Source organism: Mchenga conophoros, linkage group LG10, assembly GCF_057382185.1.
Source record: "Mchenga conophoros isolate Kocher_MC1m ecotype Shallow Benthic linkage group LG10, M_conophoros_male_GT1.1, whole genome shotgun sequence".
Classification (NCBI taxonomy): Eukaryota; Metazoa; Chordata; class Actinopteri; order Cichliformes; family Cichlidae; genus Mchenga; species Mchenga conophoros.
Window position 1 is genome coordinate 9,233,474 of NC_140535.1, and position 26,549 is coordinate 9,260,022.

The 26,549-nt window shown below is 41.2% G+C and overlaps 1 protein-coding gene across 7 annotated transcripts in view; it reads right to left on the minus strand.

Moving 5' to 3' along the window:
• Positions 1-1,277: 1,277 nt before the first annotated feature.
• Positions 1,278-26,549, minus strand: part of specc1 (sperm antigen with calponin homology and coiled-coil domains 1) — a 78,146-nt gene continuing 52,874 nt past the window's right edge. For 4 of the 7 annotated variants that reach the window (XM_085288431.1, XM_085288432.1, XM_085288436.1 and 1 more), the window contains 3 exons: positions 12,608-12,724; positions 6,708-6,767; positions 1,278-2,662 (listed from right to left, as the gene is read on the minus strand). In XM_085288431.1, the coding sequence (XP_085144557.1) occupies positions 2,573-2,662; positions 6,708-6,767; positions 12,608-12,724 (267 nt within the window). In that variant the 3' untranslated portion in view covers positions 1,278-2,572. Of the gene's footprint in view, positions 2,663-5,863; positions 6,198-6,707; positions 6,768-12,607; positions 12,725-26,549 lie in introns of those variants that run through there. The other 3 variants (XM_085288433.1, XM_085288434.1, XM_085288435.1) reach the window with 3 other exon arrangements.

A 26,549-nucleotide genomic window follows, 5' to 3' on the forward strand; every position in this document is an offset into this window, starting at 1 on the left:
TTGGCTCAAAGAAAAGCCCAACTCTTTAAAAACACTCGGAATAAGGCGTGAGCGACGTTTCAGCCAGTTTACCAAAAGCTGGTTTTAGACGGGTTTGCTAGTAACAGTATGTTGACAGAAAGGAGACGTCACGCTGTGCACCTAGGCAGAAAGGTCACACTTAAATCATGCATAGATGGTCCTCGTACGAGCAGAGCATTGGCTGTGAAAATTTGGCACTTTTTTTAACGGTCAGTTGGCACACAAACAACGCTGATAATTAGCAGGTAGCATAAGTGTAAGAAAGGAAAGGAAAAATCATCTACTTTTTCACTGAGTTAGAGACGAGCTCTCACGTTGCAGGGCTGTTGGATAGGCCCGTTCTGTCAAACGTCAAAGTAAGTAGGTGTACAGCGTACACTGTAGTGTATAGCACCCAGGAGTATTAGCTTATTACGTACACGTTGGTAAGCTGTCTTGTTGCAACTGACGAACTGAAACAAATGAGCGTGCTGTGTGTGCAACAGCGCGACGAACACACCTGTCCTTTTATTAACTGCACAAGTACTGCTGGTCATAGCTGCTAGCTCACTGGGTAAGGCTGTCATGGGTCTGTAGCTCTGTCCACCGTTTTAGGGAACATATTTAGTTTTAAAGTGAGTTTCCGGGCTTTTCCTGCCTTTCTGGAGGGCTTATATTTCACTAAAAAACGATCTAATATGCATGTCCACATAATTATGCATTATTATAAAATTTTAAAAAACACACGCTGTATCTTAAAGAACATACATTAAGAAGCAGATTATATTAGATGTATATTTTAAATAAGACAAAATTTGGATTTTACAGCAGTAAGATTATTGTATCTCTACAGTTTAAAAATGTAATAAGCTTTGCCCTGCACAGAGTGGATAGTGAAACAAATGGAATCATCATAAATACATTATTTCATATTTATTACTTCCCCCTCCTCATTGCTTTATTATTGTAGCTCTAGTAATAAAAAATAATGCAAGGATTCTGGATCAGCACCGTGATGCCCATAGTATATACAGTATTCTGAAGGAGGTCTAAAATGTCACTGTGTGTGCGTGGATGTGTGTGTTTTATTTAGACGGATTTAAAAAAAAAAAAAATATATATATATATATATATATATATATATATATATATTACTCATGATATAACATTGTCCAGACATGCCTGGAAAGGACATGAGGAGGAAACAGTAGGAGCTGTGTGAGGCTACTAAAGGCAGGGCTATAACATTTTTCTGTCATCATTTTATTATAGATTAAGTGCAAGAGTTGTTAGGTGTGGATAATTAGATTATAGTTTATTGCAAAAGCAAGTTGTGCCTTGTTCTCACATAGACAGCAAGTGGAGAGTGATATATGAAATGATGGGATGGAAGGAAGAAGAGAAGCAAAGAGTGATTTACAGGCAGAACCTAAATTATTTCTAACAGTTTTTGTTGCCTTATGGTTCCAAGTGCTGTCCCCAATCTTTGCATTTTGTTATTATCTCATGACACTTGTTTAATCAGCTACCATCTCTCCTATGGACTTTTTAATGTCTACAGTCTCAGATCAACACAGCCCTGCCTTCCAGCACTATCAGCAGCAGGAGCAGCAGCAACCCCTCAACAGCAACATTGTACCCATCAGGTAAAACATCGGCTACGTTTGCTTTGCCTTGTTGCCCATATTAGATTCTTGATGAATGTGTGTTGTTGTTATTCAGCCTGGTTCAATGTTCCCCTTTTTAACTTTGAGCACCCGCCCCTTTAAACCTCTCTGCACGGCCCTGCAGTTATGCAAGGTGTCCCTTTGGCAACAGGGCTCGATGCACCCGGTTATAGCGTCAAAAAGACACAGCTACTACCCCATACTCATCATTTTTCAATGTTATGTTTTTGAAGGAGAACATCTGAACCCAAACTACAATTTTTCCTAACCCTAACAAAGTAGCTTTTAACACTAAGCTTACACTAGAGAATAAAAAGAAAAGAAGCCAGGGCATGGAAAAAAGCAAAAACAAATGCAAAAAAATATCCAAACATAACAGGCCATGATCTGCCACCACCCCTACAGCCACTTAGTGCAGACTTTGTAGTTCTCTAAAACTGGGCAGTTGTCTCCTGGCAGCCAGTATTACTAAAAAACAAAAAACACCTTGTACCTAATGATGAGAGGCAGCCAGCATCTGAAAAATGAACAAGCATTAACGACGCATTGATTTTTGTACAGAGGGAAGAAAAGAAATTGGATCACTTGTCAAGTCTCTGTAAACTGTGTTGTCAACTGCTACATAGCTTCAATAGTGTCTTTCAGCATAATCAGTGTGTCTGTGGATCAAATGCTTGGTTGATGCTGAAAGTCTCTGAAAAGTGACTCCAGTCTCTGTCTGAACACGTGAGCAGCGACTGTGGATTTGGCAGCTTTAAATAACAGAATTCCTCGGTCACGTCTCCAGTGTCGAGCAGGAGCAGGGGTAACGTGGCATCATCAGCCCGGTCTCAAAAGAGGTTGTAGGGCTCACAAAATGGGACAGAAAAACCCTTCATCAGGCTCCAGCTCCTCCTACATACCCATCAGGTCTCAAAGTACTTGTAGATCTGGGAGACGTACTGCATGACGCTCTGCCAGTCTGGCCTGTCGGTCTTCATCAACTCCTTAATGTCCTGTTTGGGACAGAGATAGGTGTGAATGAACAGCAGTTTGGAAGTTGAGTGTAGTTAAGGAATGACGTTTCATTTTCAACAGTGCTACCAACAGGCCAAGCAGACACAATTTTTATAAGAAAAGTTTGTATTTGTCTACATGTCAGCATTAAAGTGTATTAAATGGGTGGTAATTATTTCTATGAAATCTAAATGTCACATAAATATAAGTGCTTCCTGAAAAGTCTTCAGTTGATCCAAGAGGCTGCAGTGAGAGTACGGACAGGATATTTAAAAGTAGAATGGGAGGCAGGGCCTTCAGTCCCTGTTGTGTAGAACCAACTCCCAGTTTAAATTTAGTAAACAGGAACCTTCTCTACTTTTAAAATTAGACTTAAACACTTTTTCTTTTTGATAAAGCATATAGTTACTTACTAATGCTGCAAAAGGCCGCGGCTGCTGTGGGACTTCCCATGATGAGTGTTTCTTCTTCACTCACCTTTTACACTCACTATGTGTTTTATACACAACTCTACATTTAATCATTAGTTATTATTAATCTCTGACTCTCTTCCACAATGTGTTTTTCATCCTCTCTCCTGAATTCCCCAACTGGTCGTGGCAGATGGGTGACCCTCCCTAAGCCTGGTTCTGGTTGGAGGTTTCTTCCTATTAAAAGGGAGTTTTTCCTTCCCACTGTCACCAAGCGCTTGCTCATAGGGGGTGGTATGATTGTTGGGGTTTCCCCTGTATTATTGTAGGGTTTTTACCTTACAATATAAAGCCCCTCGAGGTGACTATTTTTGGTGTATTTTTGGCAATATGTAAATAAAACTGAATTGAATTGCAGCAATCCTCATTTTATTATAAAACTCATATCTTGGAGCTTTTAGTGTTTAAGTGTGATATCTGAAGAGAGACAGAGCAGACAGAGCAGAGTGTCTGTGACAAGTTGTTTAGTTTAATTTTTTTCTGTTTGCGACGGCGAAAACTGAAAAAGAAAACTGAGAACACTGGTTTAAGTCGCGTTCATCAGGTTGGCTGTAGAGGATATTTGACTTCATTATTGAGTTACTGTATGCATTTCCCGAGTAATGTTAATGAAGTCTGAAGATGGACGTGGTGGAAAATTGGGTCATTTTGAGGGCAGTTCGCAAAATATAAATCTACAGCGTAATGAGTCTCCGAGCAGCTGTCAGTAGTCAGCTGCTTGGAGACACCGGTGACTCAAACAGCGAACGAGGCTTTCACATGACTCCACATCGAGCCGCTCCCCTTAGCTCAGATTTACAGAGAAGCTTCGTGATGTCTCAGCCTCCTAAAGGCAGGATGAGAAATATCCTCCTGGGCTGTTTATAAAGGATTAATTAACACTGAAAAAAACATCAGCAGAGACTACCAGATAGGATGCAGCTATTTATTTGTTTATAGTGTTTTCAACTGACAGACATGGGAATAACTTTTCTGTATCCAAGCTTGGAACCACAAGCATGTAATGGAGACTGATTAGACAAAGTAATGTGAACTTTAGCCTCAGTGCCCCATTTATGCCCAATTCACTTCATTACTGAGGTCCAGCTCTTGGTGTGTGTTTACATCAGAATTCAGTAGTTCTGGTAAAGCTTATTCCCACAGGCTGCCAAACTTCAGTTGATTACTTCAGCAAAGCCACTAATTTTTTGTCCTGGAAGAAATGAAACTTGACCTGGTTAGCATTAAACTCTTTAGTGTCAACACACTTAAAGCTGATGACGTTTGTGTTTAGAGTACCATATACGCATGAAGGAAAAAACATGGCAAAAAGCCCGAAAGCACACAAACTGTACAAACCTTAGTGATTGTGTGTGTGTGTGTGTCTGTGTGTGTGGGTGTGTGTGTTTAGGAATAACTTGGGTCTATGACCAATGGAATGAGTTAGTCTTTACATGTGGCAGTAACACTCATAACTAAAATATTTGATTTATCCCAAAATATAGTCAGAGAGAAGTCGTCTTCTTCGAAAATTGATCGGTTTTGATCATTTCGTAAGGACGATTTCTAAAACAGTGCTGTTGTTTTGCCTCCGTCTGTGCTTTCGTGTGGGTAAGCCTGCATAGGGAAGAAGACGTCACTCACATCCGCTGCAGAAAACAAACTTTAGACATAACATCTTAGCCAAAACGGGATTATGATTTTTTTTCCCCATTTTGCAAGGCCTAAGGTTTATCTAACCAACTCAATGAATAAGATTAGCCGAGTTTGTGAGAAGTATTGACATTCCCGTACACAGTGACGAAGGAGGTTTTTTCCCAAATTAATAATTTGCAAGCTTACAGAGAAATCAAGGTTAAAAATGTTCATTAAAGTAGTAGTTTAATACTTTAATACCTCAAACAAACCTCCCAATTAATGGCTCAGCTACCCACACAGTACTTCCTTTGTCTCATAACTGAAAGTGTTCAGTCTGCATCAGTCAGCCACAAGATTAAAACCACAGGTAAAGCAAGTGATATCAATCACCTTGCAATGTTCTTGTTCTTACAATGTCCCAAGCAGACATCCTAAAGGGACTCCTACAGAAGCCCAACATTGGCCTGCATAGACATTATTTCACAGCAGCCACAGTGATATGAAATATTAGATAAACACGGGCATTAAAAAAGGCTGTGTATCGTGACTAACACCTGTGTTTACCTTATATTTTCCATTACAATGGCTGTTGTGAAAAAGCTCTTTGTCTTGAAGTTCAGATGTTGATTCAGATGTTAAGGCCACCCTGGGTGACCTGTAGTACCCTAAAGGTGATCACTTCGTTATTGATTTATATGTATACTACTTGTACTTTTGTTTCTTACAAAATGCACATAGAACTGGTTTAGCCTGGGCTTAAAAAAATATCAGGAATGGCGTTCCTCCAGTTTAAGGAGTACTCACATATGATAAATCTCAGTTTAATAAATAATACCAAGAGATTTCATTTTTCATGTGGTGCAGCCTGGCATTGCTTTAGACTGGGTGTGAGCATGAAAGTTGTACCTTTTCTCTGGTAGCTAATTTAAAGTGCAACATTTCAGTGGGTGCAGGAAATAACACCAAACACACAAAGTGTTTCTGTGCAGTTTCTATCACAGTGTGTCTGCAGGTTAAAGGTCCAGATGCGGGGCGGGATCAGTGTCTGATAAATCCACTCTCAGATGGAGAAGGAGCTAAGGAAGGGAGGACATAAGAGACTGAATGATACTAATTTTGTGTTATTTAAAGCTCAGACTAGGCAGTTAGGGCAGAATTGGGGTGAAGTTTATATAACCCCCAACTTCAAAAAAGTTGGGATTCTGTTTAAAATATAAACAAAAACAGAAGGCAATTACAATTCTTGTAGTAAAAGACACATTTTATTCACAATAGAACACAGAAAATATATCAACAGTTTAAATAGAGAAAATGTACCGCTAAGAAAAAAATAAGGTAATTTTGAAGTTGAGGGCAGCAACACACTTCAAAAAACGTGAAACATGAAATAGGGACATGTTTCTCACTGACATCATCTCCTCTTCTATCAGCAACAGACTGTAAACATCTGGAAATAGAGGCCGGCAGATGGGCAATTTGATACATCATTTTATTTAGATTTTACACAGTGTTACAGCATTTTTTGAAATGGGGTTGTAGTAATGAGCTATGTTGTCCTGGTGCAGTCAGGCTGTTGTGTTCATGGCCACTGTTAGTTTAGGTCAAAGGTCAATGCTCCCTAAGAGAGACAGGGAACCATTCACGCTCACATTCACAGCTGATGGTGACTCTAAACCTAGGGCCAGTTTAGAGTCACCAATCCACCTGACGTGCATGTCTTTGGGCCATGATGGATGGCTGGGGTGCCTTGGACTACTACTGAAAACTAAGTTGTTTTCAAAAGATTATTTCCAAGGAAGAGTACTGGAACACACTTCTGGGCCAATCTCTGTTCTGAAGTTTCATATCTTAAAAGTTTAGCAAATCAAAGTGGTCTGTTTCCAGTTTGTCTAATCAAAAGCTCTGTGTTTTCCAAGTGTGTTTGTGTTTGTGTGAGGTCTGGTGTGGTTTAACTCACCAGGGAGGGTTTGATGCCAATGCTCTCAGCTGCCTGGAAAGCTAGAGTCAGATTCCGGACCTGAAGAAAAAAAAAAACCCAAAAAACGCTCATATCAGGAAACAGAGAAAATGTGAACGTCTCGGTCATTCTGCAACACTACACATGGAGGAAGAATCAGAAACAATAAGCTCACAAATACCATAATAAACCATACAATATCCCAAGAGACCGTTTGAAGCCTACATAAGCCTCTGCTTTTTTGTGTCAGCTGCATATTCACTCATGTTTATCTGATAAGTTTAAAGCCATACTGGTTGAGAGCTATCAGGAAATCCAATTTGGATCCCCTTGAAGCCTGTAACAGAAAACTATTTGTGTTTGTATAATTACATCTCTACAGAAAGCACATGATGAGTGTAAAGAACAAAGTAACCCCTCCATGTGAGCACTGCTGATAGAAAGTCAAACTCATCAACAAGCATAGCATTCAGTACGAATGCTATGCTTCACTCTAAACTCGGGTTAAAATTTTCTCTTTCTTTCCTTCGTACCGAGAGCACAGGCCCCCCCGACTCATGAATAGAAACTCTTGTGATCGCTCAAACCTTCATATTAACTGCCTTGAGGCATCATCACAGCTGGGATGACGAATTGATAAATTATGAATTCTTAATAATTAGTTCTGCAGCTGCAGACCTTCACCTAAAATACAGGTTCGCCTATAATGTCATCTTTCTTAAAAATTCCGTATGATAAAGGGGTGAAGGAGGGCAGGAGTGGGAGTACTGGGAGGACAGATTACACTGGGAGGAAGGTGGGTGTTTGGGCCTTGGGGAAAGTCACTCAGCAACAGTTATTAAAGGCAATGCAGCTCAATTGAATTATTCAGAGAGAGATGGGTTGTGCAATGTTTCTGTCGTCAACTTAATGTTATACTTTCACACTGACATAACCCTGTGTACCCACGCCTGCATCACTAATTTGTCACGTAGGATGTGTCGGGCCTTGTCAGAGGTGTTTGTCTATTGTTTTAATCTTGTAGCGGTGGGGTGAAGGACCCACAGTCCCCAGAGAGGAGCCACATTGTTTGCAGCACTACTGTATATACCACCTGCATGTCTGCATTACACAGCCGTCAGCACTGAGCTATAACTGCTGCTCAGTGCTCCAAATCACTTAGACTACAGAAATGGCTACATTCATAATTCATACTGAGGCTGTCTCTTACTGTAAAATGAACAATGTGGCAGTGCTATAAAACCTAAACATATATGTACAGGAAGTCGGTAATATGCAAGTTAATGATGGAAAAAATCTCTCCTGCAAAATAGCATCAGAGTATTACAGGGCTGTTATCGTCCTCCTGGTGATCTTTCACATGAACACATCAGAGGTTGATCATTTTTATGGCTGACATTCTACTCAAACAAGATGTTGGAGCTTTATGTGCACTTCTGGAGACTGAGTTGTCAGGTTGAACGTGCGCTTTGCCCTGCAGCCTTAATCAGAGAGAACATTCATCCTGAGACTGAAGAAGAAAAAGATGAAAGCAGGCAGAGTGAGTTCATCAAACAAAAACAAAAAAAATTACAAGCGGCTTCTCTGAATTTGAGTTGGAATTCAGAGAAGACAGACAGATATACGTCAAAATATCTGTCTGTCACTTAATCTTATGTAGGTGGAAATTTTTTTTCAGCATTTAGTCAGAGAGTGCTGCAGTAACCTCCAACAGTATGCACATTTCTCTACATGTGAGTTTACTCCAGCGTACAAGCTGACATGAAACCAGAAATTTGCTCAAATATGTGTGTATTAGCTTGTGTGGGTTATGACCCAGTGATCACTGTGAGAGAGAATTCATCCTAAGAATAAGAAAAATGACCCTGATTGCATTAAACATTGGAATACCATATAAGACAATATTAAATCATTTCACATATAAAAAAATTAATAATGGAGCAGCTCCTAAAATAGTAAAACAGGCAATAAAGATAAATATATAAATAAGTCAAGATCAGTATATTTCCAGGTAGAGCAGGGCGATATGACCAAAAATATTTATCACGATATACACATTTGAAAATTTGCGATAACGATATAACTGACTAGACAAAATACTTTACAACAGCAACTACAAAAACCAAATAAAACATCAATGTATCTTCACTTAAACAAGCAGCTGTTTTTTTATGTGCATTAAAGTTATATAATATAAAAAATTAACAGTGCAAATGCAAATTCCTTGCTGACAGTTTAACCAAAAAGCATTTGCAGTGGAAATTGATTGTCCGACATATCCATAACCATGTATAACATCCACAAAACTTAAAAAGAGGTTATACACACAATACGGTAATATTACGTTCAATTCAATTCAATTTTATTTATATAGTGCCAAATCACAAGATAAGTCGCCTCAAGGCGCTTCATAGATACAGAGACAGTACGTATCACTCCGCAAGGCTACTGTCTACGATAGCCGTAATGCTCCATCAAGCGATGCAGGTTTGTAGCTTAGCAAAGTCGTACTGAAACATTTGACAGATTTTCGAGTGCCGTGTACCACATAAAATTGTTTCGAGGTCAGTAAACACAACCAGAATTCATACATAAGGGGCACTGTCAATTTTCAGAAAAATCAAAGGATTGATTTTTAGTATTTTCCATATTTTCCAAAAAAACGCGGTAATAACGACAGCCCGCTAGCGTGCTCTACAAAAAATAGTGCTTTGTTGTGTATCTGACGGACGAAAGCTAAACGAGTTCCACACCACTGAAGTTGCAGCATTTTACAAACCAATTCATCAGTTTCATTCAACGATCCGCTTTCGCGCTTCTAATTCTCTGTCGCCGCCATGCTTTTTCCGCCATGTGAGTATGAAAACAAAGGCACTTACCCATATTCTATCGCGATATTTCATTTTCTTATCGTTGCCCAACATTATACTGGTATTACCGTGAACGGTATGATATGGCCCAGCCCTATTTCCAGGCTTATCTTATTTCTCTCTGCTATTAAAAAAACCCCATTAAATTAGACAGGTCACGTATTTAGAAGTGACAAGCGTGTCCAAACTTTGGATAGCAAAGTAACCTAGTTTGCAATGGAAAAAAAGAGGAAAATAAAAACTGCAATTCTTTTAAAACAGCAATGATGTCATAAAACATACTTTAGCAACATTTTTTTTCTGGCACCCACTTCCAAGGTGCATGGAGAAGACAAAGATCTGATGACGTGAAGACTCCAGTGACACTAAAAGTATTAGAGACCAACTTTACCCGATAGACCACCTAATAGAAGGTACTTTAGTCAGGACCACAACAGTCAAAAGATTTTTCTGATCTGCAGTGAGTGATATCAGGCCGTATGATCTTCTGTTTAACATACATGGAAAGCCACTGGTGGGAAGAAGTATCACAGAAGACAGCAGGCATCAGTGACAACAGATATGACACTGATAGTCAGATATATCAAGTCAGGTATAATATGAATGTAGGTGCCAGGGTGGAGGCAGTTTGCAAAGTACCTTGCAGATATGCAGAACCTGTTTAAGCTGTTTGAAGGTTAAAACAGCTTAAAGAGCATGCTCTACATGTTCTGGGCCCTGACATCAGCTCATCTGCTGATGACCAGTCAGTGCTCCTCACAGAGAACAGTGTGAATTCAGCCTCGCGTAAGTACTGCTCCAAACATGAGTTAACATGACTGATAAACAAAGAACCAAATGTGGCATTAAGGATTAAAAGTGTCAAAAAACAGCAAAGTGCAATTTACTAATTGAAGTAATCTAATAAATTTACATTTATACATTAATTTGCTCACTTGCTCACTCATTGCTATAACTCTCTCCTGGTTTGAACCTAAAATTTCAATCACCAGTTCAGCTCTTGTCTAATTTGATGGACAAACTAATGGGGGCAGAAGCATCTCTGTGCGAGATCTTTGCTGGATTCTTTTTCTGATTCTTAAGGACATGACTTTCAGGTGTTGCTTCTTATGTGCTTGACCTTTAAGGATGCACAGCGGAACATATGAATAAAAAAAGCAGTCCAAAAAATTTCCAAAGAAAAGGTTCAGAAGACCTTGAAAAAGCCCAGAGAACTATTGTTCAAGACCACTTTAAAAATCACATGAAAGTCTGGCTCGATGGAAGCAAAACGTGAAGACACTAGGGGTTTTGCACAGTACTATACAGGGAGTGCAGAATTATTAGGCAAGTTGTATTTTTGAGGAATTATTTTATTATTGAACAACAACCATGTTCTCAATGAACCCAAAAATCTCATTAATATCAAAGCTGAATGTTTCTGGAAGTAGTTTTTAGTTTGTTTTTAGTTTTAGCTATTTTAGGGGGATATCTGTGTGTGCAGGTGACTATTACTGTGCATAATTATTAGGCAACTTAACAAAAAACAAATATATACCCATTTCAATTATTTTTTTTTTACCAGTGAAACCAATATAACATCTCCACATTCACAAATATACATTTCTGACATTCAAAAACAAAACAAAAACAAATCAGCGACCAATATAGCCACCTTTCTTTGCAAGGACACTCAAAAGCCTGCCATCCATGGATTCTGTCAGTGTTTTGATCTGTTCACCATCAACATTGCGTGCAGCAGCAACCACAGCCTCCCAGACACTGTTCAGAGAGGTGTACTGTTTTCCCTCCTTGTAAATCTCACATTTGATGATGGACCACAGGTTCTCAATGGGGTTCAGATCAGGTGAACAAGGTGGCCATGTCATTAGTTTTTCTTCTTTTATACCCTTTCTTGCCAGCCACGCTGTGGAGTACTTGGATGCGTGTGATGGAGCATTGTCCTGCATGAAAATCATGTTTTTCTTGAAGGATGCAGACTTCTTCCTGTACCACTGCTTGAAGAAGGTGTCTTCCAGAAACTGGCAGTAGGACTGGGAGTTGAGCTTGACTCCATCCTCAACCCGAAAAGGATGATACCAGCCCAAACCAGTACTCCACCTCCACCTTGCTGGCGTCTGAGTCGGACTGGAGCTCTCTGCCCTTTACCAATCCAGCCACGGGCCCATCCATCTGGCCCATCAAGACTCACTCTCATTTCATCAGTCCATAAAACCTTAGAAAAACCAGTCTTGAGATATTTCTTGGCCCAGTCTTGACGTTTCAGCTTGTGTGTCTTGTTCAGTGGTGGTCGTCTTTCAGCCTTTCTTACCTTGGCCATGTCTCTGAGTATTGCACACCTTGTGCTTTTGGGCACTCCAGTGATGTTGCAGCTCTGAAATATGGCCAAACTGGTGGCAAGTGGCATCTTGGCAGCTGCACGCTTGACTTTTCTCAGTTCATGGGCAGTTATTTTGCACCTTGGTTTTTCCACACGCTTCTTGCGACCCTGTTGACTATTTTGAATGAAACGCTTGATTGTTCGATGATCACGCTTCAGAAGCTTTGCAATTTTGAGACTGCTGCATCCCTCTGCAAGATATCTCACTATTTTTGACTTTTCTGAGCCTGTAAAGTCCTTCTTTTGACCCATTTTGCCAAAGGAAAGGAAGTTGCCTAATAATTATGCACACCTGATATAGGGTGTTGATGTCATTAGACCACACCCCTTCTCATTACAGAGATGCACATCACCTAATATGCTTAATTGGTAGTAGGCTTTCGAGCCTATACAGCTTGGAGTAAGACAACATGCATGAAGAGGATGATGTGGACAAAATACTCATTTGCCTAATAATTCTGCACTCCCTGTAAATACAATTGATAATGTGCATCTGTTTTATAAATACTTAGAACTTATAAATGCAATATATAAATTTCCAATGGGTTTCGTTGTTTAGGCGGTTCTGATTAACTGCTGGTGAGCCACTGTGTGTGTGTGTACGTGTTTGCGTGATTGCATGTGTGCAAGGCGTTCCTGTATTTTTCTACCTTATCTTGACTGATGAGTTCGTGGTAAGGGATGTGGGCAGGCAGATATGTGTGCAATAGGGCACAGAAAGCCAGGCCATCATTCCAACTGCTGCTGAAGTTGGTCACATCGATATTCTGAAGGCACAAGGAAAAAAAGTAAAAAAAAAAAAAGTAAAAGAAATTTAAAAAAATTAATTAGAGCAACATAATTTCAATAAAAATAATGATAATCAGCATAAAGTGCTAATAATTCAGGTAGAAGCACTAACAGCCTCTTGACAACATCACCATGCAGTGAAAAAGAAATCCATTAAGTCATAAAATCAAAGGAAAAATAATTAAAATTTAATCAAATTTGAAAGACGCAGAACAGCAGAAGAGTCCAGTCATTGATATTAGGAGGATCTTCTTTCTTGAATCACTTCAAAACAACAATGCTATCTCTGATCTCCTCTGCATGAAGGACATGCATAGCAGCACGTCCAGTTTGTTTGGTTTTAGTTATGTGATTCTCAGAGCATCATCACCTCGTGCACGGAGCATACAGCATATTCAGAGTATGATAACAGGAGAGGAGCTCGGAGGACACACTTCCTCTGGGCCATTGTTTGGAGGGTGCAGACTCTCTGTATAACAGATAAGTTATTTACAGTCTTCCTGTTTCATCCCTCTCATACGCTTTGGGAACAGAGCTCACAGCAAGGGAGGCCCTCGTGAGTCATGGGTACGTGTGTTAGATTCCTCCCATATATTATACGAAACCGGGGAAATTTACACTGCTTTGATCTGGATTCATCCTATTAAGGTGGAAATAATCTAAGAGTCCTAAACATTTTGTTTTAGATGGTAACATGCAAAATGAAAGCTACAATATGAATCTAAGAGCTATTAGATTCACATAGCATTGTATATTCTAGTTGTATGTAATAATAATAATAATAATAATAATAATAATGGATTGGGAGGAAGCCAGAGTACCCGGAGGGAACCCACGCAAACACGGGGAGAACATGCAAACTCCACACAGAAAGACCCCGGCCTGATGTTGGAATTGAACTCAGGATCTTCTTGCTGTGCAGCAACAGTGCTAACCACCGTGCCGTCCAAAGACATGCAGCTTGAGGGGATAGGTTAATTGGAAAATCCAAATTGCCATTAGGTGTGAATGTCTGAGTGAATGTGAGCGCGAATGTTTGTCTGTCCCTGTGTGTTGGCCCTGAGACAGACTGGCGACCTGGCCAGGGTGTACCCCGCCTCTCGCCCTATGACAGCTGGGATAGGCTCCAGCGCCCCCCGCGACCCTGAAAAGGATAAGCGGAAGCGAATGGATGGATGGATGGAATAATAGATTGGATTTATATAGCGCTTTTCAAGGCACCCAAAGCGCTTTACAATGCCACTATTCATTTACTCTCGCATTCACACACTGGCGGAGGCAAGCTACGGTTGTAGCCACAGCTGCCCTGGGGCAGACTGACAGAAGCGAGGCTGCCATATCGCGCCATCAGCCCCTCTGGCCAACACCAGCAGGCGGTAGGTGAAGTGTCTTGCCCAAGGACACAACGACCAGAGAGTACGGGGATTGAACCGGCAACCTTCCGGTTACAGATGCGCTTCCCAACCCCCTGAGCCACGGTCGCCCCTTATCTGTGCTTTAATAGAAAGCACAGATAAGGATAATGGGACTGTCATTAGTTTTCCATTATCTGGTCATGAAGTATGAAACAATTAACCATCCTTGTTATGGACTGTCGACCTGTCCATGATGTACTCCCACCTCTCACCCAGTAACAGCTGGGCTAGGTTACAAAACCACTACCTCACCCCCGGAGTGGCTAGGTGGTTAGGAAAATAGGTGGGACAATGAACTATAAAGGGCACTGTGATCTGAGAAATCTTACTTCAAGCATGTTTACTACTTCTATTGAGGCACCAAAGGGAACATTAGGGTCAGTTTATATTAAAACTGGAGTACGCAAGACAGAAATGCAAAGATAATTACAAATGACAGAAAAAAGTGGACATGGAGTAAGAAGCTGTCATAGGCAAGAGTTAGTGCAGTATATACATATGGGATAATGTATTTGGATGGATCATATTTGTGGTGATGCAATATAAAACATATTTTAATGGTATTGTGGTATTGTGCCACAGTGATGATAATTATCATTATAACACAGTCTCTTGATAAAGTTTTGTTTTGAACTCTTTACTGCACATAATAATGTTTAAATGGTAAATGGACTGGTTCTTATATAGCGCTTTTCTACTCTGTCCGAGCACTCAAAGCGCTTTATACAGCTGATTCATTCACCCAGTCACACCCATTCACACAAGCACTTCTAAGCTTAAGTGCTAAGTATCTAACATTCACACACATTCACACTCCGATGGATGCATCGGAGAGCAACATGGGGTTAGTATCTTGCCCAAGGATATTTGGCATGCAGACTGGAGCAGCCTGGGATCGAACCACCGACCTTCTGGTTAATGCCTGATCCGCTCTTCCACCTGAGCTACAGCCACCCCAAACACAGTTTTATTTTATATCTCCCAGTCACAATTAAGCACATTGAACTGCATTGTCCTGTACAGAACGTGCCATAAAAATGCAGTTTGATCGATAGAGAGGAATAGACAGTGTTTGGGATAAGAACTGCATTAAAGATCTTTTTGGGTACATCAGTGCGTCTGTAAACACAGCATTAGCTCCAGGGAGATGCTAAAGATGTGACATGTATTTGTTTACTGTTGCTCTAAGCCGGTGGTCATCAATCCTTGCCCCGGGGCCTGAGGGCTGCTGATTTTCATTCTACAAATCGAATCAGCGACTGATCCATACATGTGACGCCAGGTGAATGTAATTAACTACCTGATGGGATAGAAAAACAACAACTCTGGGTCCTGAGGACAGAAATTCAAAATCACAACTCTAAGTCACTGCAGTAATCAATATCCTCTGAGTTTCTAAGAAATGTTGACAGTTGTTCACTCGTCTACTTTGGCGTTAGAGGTTAGCTCAACTTAAAACCAGCTGCAGTTTCAGGGTGAGAGGCTAAACCAATGATAAGAGAAGGAAGAAGTGGTGCTATGCTGGGTTGTGATGTGGCTGTGACATTTACACATATCTACTGTGGTATATGATGCTATTTAATTGCTACGAAAGTGAGAATAGCTAAACCAGCGCAGAAGAGCTTGAGCCATGCTTTTATAGTTACACTTTACAGATGCCCCCTAAAGGCCTCACAAGCATGCAATTATAAAGTTACTGTTTTGAAAAGGGGACAGCTGTATGGTTACAGTCACTGAATGCATGTGTGTGTGTCTGCATGATGTGGCTGTGCAGAGCAGGCAGTTTGCATGTTGCTGCTTTCTTGGAACAGCTCCTCCAAATTACATGTGACAATGATTGAAATTGCTTTTCTCAGAAAAGCAAGAAAAAGATAAGCAGAAATATAGTGTCTTCATGTAGAACTGTCTTTGTGTGACTTTTAGTCCCTGTAAAAGTTAGAAATCTTTAATCTGTGCTCTTTTTTGTAGATCATTTAAAGTTTTCAAAGTTTAACCTAAACCTTAATTTCAAGTTTAAGTAATGTTTTGGATTTCAGTCGTGAGGCTTAATCTTAAGCTTAAGAGGCTTGGTGTCAATGCCCATCCATGTGCACTGTCATTTTGTAACTCGAGAAAACATAAAACTCCCAAATATAAAAACATGAGAGCTGGTCAACCAAACAAGCTGATCCAATTTGTGTCATAATGTGGCTCAGCAGTGCGTATCGCCCTAATGTTTTAATATAAGACCTCCCAACATATGGGGATTCTGCAGAAGAGAGTATGGATGGAGTCCGGGAGGATCAGAGCATCGGGGGGCTCCTGGACATTCTCTGGCACAATCTGGCGGTATCAGATACAGCAATACATAAAGTTCCAGAGGTTCTCAATTGGACTCATCTCTGTGGAATGTGAGGGCCAGTCATTGGCATCAATGCCTTGGTCATCCCAGAAGTGCCTACACATTCTGATCAAATGAGGCCAGACAGTGTCATGTGCTAGGAGGAACACAAAGCTCACTGTACCAGCGTAATGTCTGAAAATGGGTAGTGTTGGCTAGCGCACAGAAGTCTGTGCGGCCCTCTATCAATAACCCAATGCCAAACCCGTCATGCCGGATGGTGTTGCATACAGTGTCACCAGATGCTTTAACATATGATCAGCGTAAACCTGCTTTTATCTGTGAGGATAATGGCCTGCCAGTGGTGGCTAGTTCTGGTGTTCTCTAGCTAATGTCAGTTGCATTGCATAGTGCTGGACTGTGACCACAAATTCCATTAAAAATATGGTGCGATATGGCAGCCTCACTTCTGTCAGTCTGTCCCAGGGCAGCTGTGGCTACAACTGTAGCTTGCCTCCACCAGTGTATGAATGTGAGAGTGAATGAATAGTGGCATTGTAAAGCGCTTTGGGTGCCTTGAAAAGCGCTATATAAATCCAATCCATTGTTATTATTATTATAAAAAGGTGTCAGGCCCTCACGCCACCCTCATGGAGTCTCTTTGTGACAGTTTGGTCAGAAAAATGCATGATTAACTCTGTCTTAACTCTTTAACCGTATTGTCCTGTTGCCTTCTTGAGACTTTCTTGAGACTGTTCTAGCACATGCAGGAGATCATGGAGAAGCTGGACTGCCTATGCAATTTGAATAGACTGCAGGTACTAGAATAAAATGCAAAATTAGATAAAGATCAGCCAGGATGGATAAGGAAAGAGCAGTGGTCTGTAGATACTGCTTAAAAAAAACCAAACATTGGTTTTTGGGTGTTGTTTGATGTTGCCTCTGAAAACATAGTTCAACTTGAGGAGTACTAATAACTTCAGGTGGTATGTGTGTGCACAGACGCTAAAATTTGCACAATGAATATTTATCACACTATTAATGGAGAATGAAAGTGTGTTTTTGTTTGAGTCATCAAGCCAAGCTGCAAAACATCTGTGGTCACAATGAGTTCTGAAGGAGCAGGAAGTCCTGAGTTCAGGCTTTGTTCACATTCAAGGAAAGCAATAAACACATGATGCAAGAAATTTTAAAGGAAGTTCCTGTCATTATATATATATATATTATAGCCCCTTGACAACCCTCAATAACTATTATTAATATACAGTGACATGTTCATAAACTGACACCGAAAGTGAAGCTGCACCGGCCCTTTTTTCATCTGTCAGCTATGAGCCTGTTCCATGTGAAGGCCAGACCTGTGCAGTCATGTCAGATCACATTCCTCTCACAGCTCCCCATTCCCTCTCGTAGCTGGCTCAGCAGCAGCACTAATCACAGTGTGTGTGTGTGTCCATCCTACTGTATGTGCAAACATACAAAGACACGCACAGTCAGACTCCAGGACAAAGATGGACAGTGACAAATAAGTTGATAAGAAAAAACTGCAAAGGGCAGATTCGCATGTGTGACATGTGTGAGGGAGTGTGGCTGGATAGGGAGACTGACATTTTGACCCAGCCCAGAGCTGGTGGTACAGGTATGTCTGAGTTCAGGGTGGGTGCTGGAGTTCGTTCAGGGTGGAAAGAGAGGGACAGGCATGAATGCTAAACCAGCAGTGGACAACAACAGCTCTCTGGGAGCCGGATCAGAAAAGCAAACACAGCATCAAGCGACAGGAAGTGTCTCGTTCTGCACAAAAGGCAGAACCGCCACATTTTAGGGCTCAGAGAAAAAGAGTATGAGAGAGAAGCAGGGAGAGAGAAAAGACATCCACACATATTGGATGCAAATATTAATAGCATTAATAGCTAAAACATGGTGACAAAATCCCCAGAGAGCCATGCCACGCAAACATTTACTCTTATGAATGTTTGAATAGCCTATAACATTCTGCTCCTTCTAAAAGAGCACAAACAGCATTTTAAAAATCTTGCCAGAGTCATCAAACAGACAACAGAACAGTTAAAGTTATAAAACTGAAATTCTGCAAAACATAATTTCATTTTCAAAAACAAACAAACACGGTCATAAAATCAATCAGTGAAGATTATTTTCCTGTCAATAAACAAAACAAAAATCTAATAACCATTTAAGGCCTTTGAGTAGCTTTAGCTGTGTTGGACATTAAAAGGTCAAGGACATGTCACATCCATCCTGGATGACACGTCCTTCCTGCTGTAAACCAACCACACAAGCTGGCTGGCTGAAGCGCACACAGACGGTGATTAACACCGCAGAAACAAAAGGAAAGGGTGTGTGCTCCTGGTGCCACATAAGGATGATAGCACACTGCTGTAATGCTGTCATGGCAGCTGATACTCTGATTTCAGACATGGTGTAAATGCAAGTACGGCAAGCAAACCTATGCTATGGCAGATAAACTGAATTACAGTACATATCAAACACACAGTTTGTCAAAACCCCAAGTAGGAAATATCAGGCTGGAGGGTTATTTTCTGACATTTCACATCAAATACATGAAAGAAAAGACATAGAAGGAAGTGAGAAGGAGAAAATCTTAATAAATCTCGTAATGAAACATAGTTTTGAGCACTGATCCCAGGCAGGTGGGACCATGGAGATAAAGTAAGCAATCACAGGAGTTCTCCACAGACTCAGCTTGTTGATTGCATTAGGCTTTTCTGTATGGGGATAAAGAGCAGGGAGCGCAACAGAATGTCAAAGAAGGCACACAGGTGAATCGAAGCCACAATTCACAACCGTTCTGTCTATTGTGAGCCACCTGCAAATAGATATAATGTAATGCAGTGTAAGCTGCCAGTTGCTATGCAGTTTAGACTAAAAACAGCACACCTCTAACTTAGCTGTAAACACAGTGTTACCAATCCCAACAAGGAAAAGCTTGAAAAAACATGGTGTGCATGGTGAAAAGGCATCCCTGTACTTCTAAATTTGCTTTAAAAAGAGAAATATCATCTCCACCATTACTGCTCAAAAAACTTGTCAGATGAGCAGCAGATTCAAACCCAAACTGTTTTTGCCTACCATTGCACCACCGTGCTGTGCCGTGCGCTCTAGTATGTTGGAGTTGAATCTGATCATGATGAATAGTTATCTAGTCTCCTATCAAATGTAAGCAGATTTTAGTCTTGATAGCTACATACTATACAGGCACCTTTTAGACTTCTAATTAACAGAAAACTGAGAGAAGATCAGTTTGTTGTGGCCAATTGTCACTTACTAAATTTAGACATAAAGTGACTTTTTTTCCTGACAGCGTGACCAGATTTAGCCCAGAAACGAACATCATCATCCATGGATGCTGGGTTCTTGGTGAGATTATTCAGTCTATGATATTGATAGTCTGTGATAAAATTATCCTTCTAATTAATTACTTTGATCACAGTGCAATGATTTACTTATTTGTCACTCCATGTGGACCCTAAACCTTAAAGAACTAATGCTTGCCTTTGAACCTGCGGATATTTCCGCTCTGTCTTCTTACCTGATTAAAACCAATAAAAATAAATAAAACTTATTCATCAATATGCCACAGTGACCCTTTAATTTGACATCTCATCAAGTCCTTTAATTGTTATGCTGAGAATACCTAGCTCTACACTGACAACAAGGCACATGAATCCACAATAGGCACTTAGCACAAGCACTTAACTCTTTTCACACACACCAGATGCTAAAAGCTACTCAATATGCATTTGTTTTAATGCACTTCAACCCAGACAGCCTCAATATTATATCATTTATAAGAAAACACATGTACTAAAATATTCCGGACAAATCCTGTCTAATCACCTGTAATTTGTTATTTTACAATCACGATCTCACCCCACAGGTACAGTTAATCCTCCATTTATAGAACTTAGTAATGTCTACTCCTATCCTCTTCCCCTCCCCGATGTCTGACCTTCATTCCACACTCTCCTGGGGGGTCCATTCCTGTCTTTCAATGGTTTTCTGCATGTGTGTGAGTTCCCAGACAAGGCCGGATAAGCTGTGCTCTGTCAGGGCCTAATGTTCACAGCCCTTTGGTCATTGTTTCCATCTCAAACAAACAACGCATTTATTTTTGTTTGGCTTCTATGGTTAATTGAGGGGGGAAAAAAAGCTTAAAAAGTGTCCGGAGTTGTCCTAAATTAAGACATCAAAGAGCCTGATAAATATACAAATGTTCAAGAAAGGCTTTTTTTGCTTACTGAATGTGGCCAAAAAAGGCTACAAGTAAACATCTTACTCTTCAATGCCACAAGATGGTTTTGCCAAATTAGGTGAAAAAAAGCTTTCAAAAGTTCTGACACAATGACATGAGACCAAAATAACCAAATATACAGTGACTTGCAAAAGTATTCGCCCCCTTGAACTTTCCACATTTTGTCTTTTTTTTTTTTTTTTTTTTTTTGGCCTGTCCCGTTTGGCTCTTTTGCCATCAGAATTGTTGTCTAAAGGCAAAGAAAGATGCCCAACGGATTTACTTTACCAAATTGACCATCCCAGCCTTGCCATAATGGTCCATTTGATTCACCTTTTATTGTTTATTTTATTTTCACTTACTGAATACGGGACAGACTTGACTGGAGGAAAGAAGGGGAGAAAGAAAGAGGGAAAGAGAAACAGCTGAGAAGAGGGACGGGGGAGAAGGGCAAAAAACAAAAACCAACAGAATGAGCAGAAGAAAAAAAAAAAAAAGAAATAAAAAATGCATATATCAATCACCTGGATCACCTGCTGAGAAAGAAAAAAGAAAACAAGCAGAAGAGAACAAGAGTAATAGAATAAACAGCATCACAATGATATATTGGAATATGACAGTAAATACTAAATATTAAACATTATTGTGCAGCACATAAGATCAACAGAACAGTGTGCTTTGAGGTAGGAGCCAAAAAGGGTGTAGTTTGTGGGTGTGATCACCCGTGTGTACACCTGTGAGCATGGACGCGCTTGTTTTTTTAAAAGGTTCCTTCATGTAATGATCTGCTAGAGGGTGTGGGGAGCCACAGCCCTGTCCTCCAGGGCATGAAGCAGGTATGGAGGAGATCAAAACTCCAGACATCCAGAGGCCCCCAGAACACAAGAGACCAAGGAAGACCAACAGAGGGGCAGCCGCGCCACTGTCCCAGAAAGAGCTGAGGAGAGTCCCAGATGAGGGCTCACTCAGCAGCCGCGGAGCAGAAGCCAGGGGGAGTTGCAGTGACGCGCCCGTGAGCTCCGCCGGCAGCCAGCCGTGCCTGAGTGACCGAGCCCCAGGCCGAGAGGCCGGGGGCACCCCACCTCCGAAGTGGCCCGAGCGAGCCCCAGGCTCCAGGCCCCGATAAGCGGCCACCAAGGAGTGAGCCGGTGTGTACCTGGACGCCCACCCCCGGACACAAAGAACCACCAACGCACTGACACCTGAGGGAGTCCGCCACTGGCAGGGGAAGTGGTGGTAGGGGGAGATAGGCCTCCAAACCTTGGAGGGCCTGAGATGTCCCCAGAGAGGTGGCGCCTTTCCACATTTTGTCACATTACAGCCACAAACACGAATCAATTTTATTGGAATTCCACGTGAAAGACAAATACAAAGTGGTGTACACGTGAGAAGTGGAACCAAAATCATACATGATTCCAAACATTTTTTACAAATAAATAACTGCAAAATGGGGTGTGCGTAATTATTCAGCCCCCTGACTCAATACTTTGTAGAACCACCTTTTGCTGCAATTACAGCTGCCAGTCTTTTAGGGTATGTCTCTACCAGCTTTGCACATCTACAGACTGAAATCCTTGCCCATTCTTCTTTACAAAACAGCTCCAGCTCTGTCAGATTACATGGACAGTGTTTGTGAACAGCAGTTTTCAGATCTCGCCACAGATTCTCGATTGGATTTAGATCTGGACTTTGACTGGGCCGTTCTAACACATGGATATGTTTTGTTTTAAACCGTTCCATTGTTGCCCGGGCTTTATGTTTAGGGTTGTTGTCATGCTGGAAGGTGAACCGCTGCCCCAGTCTCAAGTCTTTTACAGACTCCAAGAGGTTTTCTTCCAAGATTGCCCTGTATTTGGCTCCATCCATCTTCCCATCAACTCTGACCAGTGCACGACTAATAGTTGTCCTATGGACAGATTCCCCCAACCTGAGCTGTAGATCTCTGCAGCTCGTCCAGAGTCACCATGGGCCTCTTGGCTGCATTTCTGATCTGCGCTCTCCTTGTTCGGCCTGTGAGTTTAGGTGGACGGCCTTGTCTTGGTAGGTTTACAGTTGTGCCATACTCCTTCCATTTCTGAATGATCGCTTGACCAGTGCTCCGTGGGATGTTCAAGGCTTGGGAAATCTTTTTGTAGCCTAAGTCTGCTTTAAATTTCTCAATAACTTTATCTCTGACCTGTCTGGTGTCTAAATCCAATCGAGAATCTGTGGCGAGATCTGAAAACTGCTGTTCACAAACGCTGTCCATGCACTCTGACTGAGCTGGAGCTGTTTTGTAAAGAAGAATGGGCAAGGATTTCAGTCTCAACATGCGCAAAGCTGGTAGAGACATACCCTAAAAGACTGGCAGCTGTAATTGCAGCAAAAGGTGGTTCTACAAAGTATTGAGTCTGAATAATTACGCACACCCCACTTTGCAGTTATTTATTTGTAAAAAATGTTTGGAATCATGTATGATTTTGGTTCCACTTCTCATGTGTACATCACTTTGTGTTGGTCTTTCATGTGGAATTCCAATAAAATTGATTCATGTTTGTGGCTGTAATGTGACAAAATGTGGAAAGTTCAAGGGAGCCGAATACTTTTGCAAGCCACTGTAAAATGAATGAATCATTTCTAGATATGTAAATTGTCCAGTTCGTTGCGTGATTTTTGTGGTCTGTTTGTTGTTCAGGAGCAATCTGCACTTTATCGATGTAAAAACTCTGAGTCAGAGCACAGGGGCGGAAAAAAAAAATCCCACACACATATTAAGCACAAAGCAGCGAGTTTCAGGCAAAGTTGTTCCGGCACAACAACCTGCACCTTTGAGTCTGATCTAACAAGCTGCCTTGAAAACCAGTGCAACACAAGTTATATAAAAGCAGTCTTGTGTTTCAAGTCTGTGTCCAGTCCAGCACTGACGTGGACAGGATCTCTTGTGAATACTAATTTCCTGTGAGAGGCCTCTTTACTCTCTCCCACAGGGCAGAGTCAATCAGAGCGAGCTTAAGGTCTTCTCTGATTGATCTGAGCTTCCCAGAATCTGACATTTTAGGTGTGACAGCGTCTGCCTGGGCTCACACCTCATCCTCCCTTGAGAGTTCTAATGCAGGCCGGGTTTTCAGCTACTCTGAGGATACTCTATGTTACTTGGGTTTGGAAGCAGCTGGTGGATAAATGCACCCCTTCTCACATCACATTCTCCCTAAGGGGTGCAAGACTGCTTCTCCATGGTGATAGCACAGCTATTGTACTCAGTACTTGCGTGTTTACATGCATGTAATTTGCAGTGTTTCCCTTTTTTCCCCCCCCCATGAAGTGTATTAACCATTACGGTCTGTCCAGAACCCCACCCAAGAAACAAGCTGACAACAGCGAATCATCATCAAGTACATTAAGACACTTAGATTATGATAACTCACTGTTTTCTACAGCATCTATATAAATTAAAGCATACATGTACAGAACCCAAACATATGTGAAACAAGCTGGAAGGTGAGATGAAGCTGTTTTAGCAGACAGACAACTGTGAGTACTGCTGTCTTGCAAAGGCTTTGTGCTCGGCCACAATCGCAGACTTATTGTGCCCTCAGGAGCTATAAAGCATCAAATAATTGCTCAGCATGCTTACAAAAGCTCCTACTTTCTCTTTCCCTTTAATTAGACTGCTGTTTGACCAAAACGTCTGCCAACAATAGGACTGTAATAACAACTTGCACGGGGGCTGACCCACCCATGAGTTTTGTCTCAGACTCGCACAGCAGCTTTTCTGGCTCTGCAGTGGCAGATGAGCGTGATATAGGAGCTTGTTTCCTGACTCTGCCACTCCAAACCAGAGGGGCAATAGAAAGCGAAGGGTGCACAGTGAAAGCCACCTCTTCAAACTGACCATTAATTATGTAGCCCGAAGAGGCCGAGGACAAATTACAACTTGCTGACGCTATACTAAAGAGCCAATTAGTGTTGAGGGATTACCTCTTTGACCTTAGTCCACAGCAGGGAGGAGAGGGACTGCAAAGTGTGTGTGGATGTATTAATGACACTAAACCTCACTAACCTTTATCAGAGCACAACACGAGCATGACAGAGAGACACCTGAATGCTGTGTTTTTTCTGGTCCCTTGGTTCAGTTTTCCATCCTGGAGGTGCACACGGTGTGACATGTTAGTCAGTGTCTCTCAGACACTGGGCCTGTAATCGGGGGCCGAAGCAGCCTGACCTTTCATCAGACGTATGAAGCTCAATGCATCCTATGGCAATAAAATTTTCTCTGCCCACCACAGGACTTAGTCACATGGGTTACATGCTGTGGTGCAGTTTACTCACCACGGTGGCTATAAGTGATGCCCTATGCAGTATGTAACACCAAAGATGCAGGACATATGCATGCATCCATGAAAGCAGAAATCTCTGTGGGTGCAGTGCCAAGTAGGGCTGCCACAAACGATTATTTTGATAGTCGACTAGTCACCGATTATTTTTGCGATTAGTCGACTAATCAGATCATCATCCATTAGACGTAAAACTACAGCTTATTGCACCAGCAGCATCTGCTCTTATATAACTATCATTAGCTTACAGCTTTAAGTGTTTAAGGTCTGTGCTAACTAAAAATAAAGACAAGATGATAGTTTATTAAATTTTAATGAAATTTGCAGATTGTTTCGGTGAAGTTTAATAAACTCCTTGCTATCTAAAATATAACAGGACACTGGAGTATATTCTTGAACATCTCACACTTCTGATAATCAGCTGTCTGCTTGATGTTTATTCAGCTGTGTAAAAACTATAACTTTAATCTCAGACAAACTGATTTACTCAGGAACAAATAAAATACTAAAAAAAAAAGCCAAACAATAACATTTTAAGTTATCTAAGTGACTCATATATATTTAACCTGAGTAGCGAAAGACGGCGGTGGGTTTGAAAATGATTTGCGGGGAGTCCGGTGTTCTCACGGCGCTAGTGAGCCTAGCCCCCGGCTTGCTAACGAGCTAGTGGGTAACAGATGTCTCCGAAAACGTCGGAGCGCTTTTGAAAATATGTGGTGTCCTGATAAACTGAGCAGATATTTGAGGTTTACACAGCTACATTCTCGCCTGAAAATATGTTAAACGTTTATTTTGTGACCCAGAAAGAATAATAAGAGTAACATTAAAACTAACTAGCTGCCGCCATTGTTGGAAACTGCGCTGGGCCGCGCTATGAATTCTGGGACACAGCTGCTTCTTCTTCTTCTTCTTCGGGGTTTAACGGTAGCTGACATCCTTGTACATGCAATGCTGCCATCTTCTGTTTCAGTCCGTTATTACACTCTTGAATCCTGCCACTTATTCCTGCGTCTTTTGGGATCTTACAAAGCTTCAAATGACGCGTCGACTATTAAATCAGTCGTCGACGATTTTGATAGTCGACGTAATCGTGACTAGTCGACAAATCGTGGCAGCCCTAGTGCCAAGAAGAAGGAAAAGGGCAAATAACAGCGGATCACCCTTTTAGAGAGATCCTCCTTTAAATCGTAATGACTCAACTTAACATCAGAGATAAGATAGTGTTAAAGTCATCTGCTTCTCTTTTTTCTCATTTGATTGTTGCATAAGAAAAACAAAAGTATTTTTTTTCTCATTTAAATCAAAAACTAAAAAAAAAGATTGGTACAAGTTAACAAATATTGATGAGATGTGCAAACAGGAATTACCTCATGTCTCTACTTTACGGAAGTAGTCGCACTGGTTCTCAAAGTAAACATTTTTAAGGCGAACTGCCTAACTAATGGTCCAGTACTAAACCGGATTACAGGCCACGCGCATGTCGCA